The 4940-nt window shown below is 33.1% G+C and overlaps 1 protein-coding gene across 1 annotated transcript; it reads left to right on the top strand.

Annotated features, from left to right (window-relative positions):
- The first annotated feature begins 606 nt into the window (after positions 1 to 606).
- Positions 607 to 2118, top strand: LOC112033181 (transcription factor MYB102). Its single transcript, XM_024065961.2, has 3 exons — positions 607 to 877; positions 978 to 1107; positions 1292 to 2118. Exons 1-3 carry the CDS (start codon positions 745 to 747, stop codon positions 2067 to 2069), a joined length of 1041 nt encoding a protein of 346 aa, XP_023921729.2. The 5' UTR covers positions 607 to 744; the 3' UTR covers positions 2070 to 2118.
- The last annotated feature ends 2822 nt before the right edge of the window (positions 2119 to 4940 follow it).

Raw genomic sequence — 4940 nt, 5'->3', positions numbered from 1 at the left:
TTTTAGACTTGTTAATGATAAAAATAGTGTGCACGTTATTTCATACCAACAAAAATGGAAAGAGATGAAGAAATTTATGGGGGAGAGGGAAAGCGCAAAAAGAAGAAAAACATTTTGAATCAATGAATGAAACTGCAGAACAATTTCTCCAACTTGAAAGGAAATTAACCTAACTACCTTACCGTCCAATCATTCTTATTTAGGAGATGTATGAAAAAGGTCAAACCCAAACTTAGTTTTCATTTCTCACTGTGATGATCCCAGTCAAACAATTAGCTTTCTTTTGCATCTTCACGCAATAGTCGCTCCCATTATCAGGATACGTGTCAACTTATATTCAGGCATGATGGATAACAATCTAACATGCATAAAATACATGAATGGCAATCATATTTTCTGTTTATTGTCAACAATGAGACACATGATAAACTATATGTGCCATTGAATTGAATAATATGTGCCCAAAGTGTTATACATGACATCTACATACATGTATTATACTACGTAAAGAGAAAGACACGTGGCATGAGGGCGGCACCAAATCCTTTTGACTTCCATGTATAGCTCAAACTTCTCCCTCTACTATATATATGGAGGTCATCCACAGCCACCAGGATCAACCACAAGTGCACTTTTTGTTTCAGAAACCACTTTCAATCTTTGATAAGTTATAACCTTAATTTGTTCACTGCTATCTTAGAAACTCTTTTACATTCGTACTATCTGTATTACATAACAGCACCAATGGGAAGAGCACCTTGTTGTGACAAAGCTGGACTCAAGAAAGGTCCATGGACTCCAGAGGAAGATCATAAGCTCATCAGCTATATTCAGCTCCATGGACCAGGCAATTGGAGAAACCTTCCAAAGAATGCTGGTATGTTAAACTTTTTTCATCACTTTCTTGTTTTTAGGCTTCAATGTTTTGATGGTTCATCATATGAATTTTTTTTGGTTCTAATGCTTTACTTTTACAGGGCTGCAAAGATGTGGAAAGAGTTGCCGTCTTCGTTGGACTAACTATCTGAGGCCTGATATAAAGAGAGGAAGATTTTCATTCGAGGAAGAAGAGACAGTCATCCAACTACACAGTATCTTAGGAAACAAGTATGATTATTACTCTCCACTAAGTTCTATTTGATTTTTTTTTTCAGATAACCCTCATATTGCATTTTTATTAATAAGAAGCATAACAGTTGCTCATGTTCTATATATTTTCTTTTTCCCCTCCATCTTCATTAGATTGGTTGATTTGTACCTTATAATAATTTCTTCTTTTTTCCAAACTCAGATGGTCAGCCATAGCAGCTCGCTTGCCTGGAAGAACTGACAACGAAATCAAGAATTACTGGAACACCCACATTAGAAAAAGGCTGCTAAGAATGGGAATTGATCCTGTGACTCATGCTCCTCGCCTAGATCTTCTTGACCTGTCCTCCATCCTCAGCTCAACTTTGTGTAACCAGTCAATTCTTAATATGTCAAACTTGTTAGGTACACAAGCCCTCATGAATCCAGAACTGTTAAGGCTGGCCACAACTATCTTATCGCTAAAACAAGAAAGTCAAGCACCCTTTCCACAAAATCTCCAAGAAAACCAACTTTGCAACTTCTTATTGCAAAACCAAGCACAGCCATTACAACCCAATCAATATCAAGCCCCAATACAAGAAGGATTTTCATCCGAGGAGTCAAACCAACTCACGCAAGCCAACGTGGAAGGGTTTTTGTCAAAGGTAGCAACTTTTGGTAATTCCCAAGAAAATTCAATAGCTTCAAACCTAAATGAAGATTTCGTTTGCCAGCCAAACTATATGTACTGTGGCTCTAATCCTATAGTTCCCAATTTAGAAGAAAATCCAAATTTTCAATCACTAAACAATAGCTATCAGAACTTCTCCTCCTTTGATTCTGTTGTGTCAACACCAAAATCTAGCCCTACTCCTTTAAATTCATCATCCACATTCATTAATAGCTGCACTGAAGATGAAAGAGACAGCCACTGCAGCAACTTGCTGAAGTTTGAAATTCCAGAGAGTTTGGACATTGATGAATTTATGTCAATATAGCTAGAAATATGAGAGATGTATTGTATTTTTTTTTTTTTTTTTAATTTGTTGGGTTTCATTTGTATTTGATGTTGATAATGAAATTTTTTTTTGTTTGTTTTTTATTTATTTATTTATTTATATATTCCTTTCTCTACCTAAACAAAAGCATCCTACTTTCCCAAGCCCGAAACAATTTGACAAAATTTTCAATTTTTATTATTTTCATCATCAATATTTTCATTCATTACAAGAAAAAACAGGAATTTATTATAATTATATAACTTAATTGTTTTAAAACAATTAAGTCATATAGAAGGCTATTTAAGATGAGAAAAAATACCATGTTTTGATAATACCAACTCAGTATCTGTTTTGGTATTTTCTAGCCAATAAATAAGTGACAACTATTTCAAAAAACCACATTAGACTACTCTAATAAATAATTAATTTATCTTCCTGATAGTTTTGTCAGTGTCATTATCATTTATTGGAATAGTCTGATGTAGTTTTTTGAAACAGGTGTCACTCATTCATTAGGTAGGAAATACTAAAACAGATGCTGAGTTGGTATTACCGAAACATGGTATACTTTCTCATTTAAGATAATGTAAATGGAACTAATTAATGATCATCTGCAGTAACTGCGGTTGTCAATGAAATGAAATAGTGGCGGTTACATATAAAATTGAGTGAAAATGCAAATATAAAGCTTGAATAATTAATTGTGATGAAGCCACATCGACAAACATATTGTTTTTCAAGATTTTAACAAAAATAGTCCAAATTGCTTCAAAACATCCATATTTTCTTCAATTAATTGAATTACCCAACTAATATATACAAATATCCAAAATTACATGTTCAAATTTGTAATTTCCTCAAGATAGTAGTACTTTTACCTGTATTATGCGTCTAGCATTGAAATTGAAGGACAGATCCTAGAAATTGCTACCAGAGATAGTGAGTCAAAAGACTCAAAACTTTAACTCCGGTTTTTTATTTTCAAGCCAATATTTTCAGGAGCAATATCTTAGAAATAGCCAAGAACATCATTTTGATGTTCCTACAATTTTTCTTCTAAGTGATTTTTGAATTACAGCTTTTTATTATTATTATTATTATTAAGGAATAGAAGATAGATTTGAGTAATAGTTTTAAGAAAATGTTTCCTAGAATTTTTTTTTCTATATTTTTATTTTTAAAAATGTCTATCTAGACTAGACACACATTTTGTACAGTTTTCTTTTTTTTTTTTGAAAACCAATTCAATCAGGCCCAATATATTTCTTCAATTGATCTCGAGGCTGACTTTTGCCCTAAGGTCAGAAAATTTCAAATCAGATGAAAAAGAAATATCATCAGTAATATGCAATTTTTGTATATAAATATTTTTGGGTTTCAATAATTAAATCCTATGAAAGAAGATTTTGGTCCAAAAACTGAAACCTGTACGTAAGTTTCTTTTTTCTAAAGGAACCTGTATGAAAGTTGTTCGCAATTATAGTTGGCTAACTCAACCAATATTGCCCCCTTCTTCAAAAAAATGAAGTCATAAAAATTAATTAATTAGTAAATGTCTATGGCCCAGCCGAGAGAAATGAGTTTTTTAGATTCGCAAACCTATTGTTAAACACTTAAAACTATCATAAATTTCTGTACTTTTTATTGTTTCATTAATATATTGTCGTTTGCGTATATAAACATGATTCATAGTAAAGAAAAATATGGTTCTAAAAGACTAAAACTAAAGTGTCCCCTAGTTTGTTTATCATTTTGGTTTTGTGATTACATCATTATTCATCATCATGTTTGTCATCGCTGCCTTATTCCCCTTTGCTTCTCTAACTCACTTTTCATTCTCAACCACTTTGCAGTTTGCACATGAAGCATCCACGAAGCACTGTTTTATCAAACACATTGCCACAAACAGCTCTTATTCAAAAAGGTATGGGTTTCAAATTCAAAGCTCAAAAAGGGTTCTCTTGTCTTTACATGCCACTTTTTTAGGTCTAGTTGCCACAAACAGCTCTTATTCAAAAAGGTATGGGTTTCAAATTCAAAGCTCAAAAAGGGTTCTCTTGTCTTTACATGCCACTTTTTTAGGTCTAGTGACCAACTTTTTCAATTGGAAAAAGAAAAAGGCTATACGCATGTTCTGATCTGATGAGTTTCTGTATATGAAGTGGGAACGGTACCTCATTACATTGTATTATTTCAACGTGTTTTGGAGTGTAAAGACTGATGTTTTTGACTCTTTAACTCTTTTCTGTTCTCAATCTGTTCTAGACCCAATTTAGACTTGTTTACATCTACATTGTGATAAGAGATAAGGTGCTCTTCTACAGTATGCTATCATTAGACTCCAAACCAAGGAACCTTTCTTCTACTAGAAGTGGGAACAAAAATGAAGTCCGATACATTTCATAATGACCCACGAGAACAAGATTTCATTGTCATCGCTTTCACTCACATGTTTGACGTTTCCACAAAGAAATCAAACTGGGTATGACTTAATTATTTTCATTTCAATTTGGAATATGTTTATGATTTGCGAGATCGGACTCTTCAATAATATGCTTCCATTATTTTCCTTATGATTCATTCCTAACAATACAAACGCAGAGGCCGCCGCAAGTAGAGTTAAAACTCTTTCACTTTGATCTGGTGGCGGAAAGGGAACCGATTATGTTTTTGTTGACATTGCCAGCAAGTAAATGTAGTCAATTAATATAATGTGCAACATTGCCAACTTTGTGAGAGAGAGAGAGAGAGAGAGAGAGAGACTATTAGTATTATGTTTTTGCTTTCTTTTATTTTAGGGATAATTACACTTTACCCACCTGTGGTTTGCCTCTAATTCTATGTGTCTATCCGTGGTTTCAACTTTGA

This window comes from Quercus suber, unplaced genomic scaffold, assembly GCF_002906115.3.
Source record: "Quercus suber isolate HL8 unplaced genomic scaffold, Cork oak 2.0 scaffold_456, whole genome shotgun sequence".
Taxonomy (NCBI): domain Eukaryota; kingdom Viridiplantae; phylum Streptophyta; class Magnoliopsida; order Fagales; family Fagaceae; genus Quercus; species Quercus suber.
Note: the sequence above shows the minus strand (reverse complement) of the source record. Positions and strands in the feature narration are given on the sequence as shown.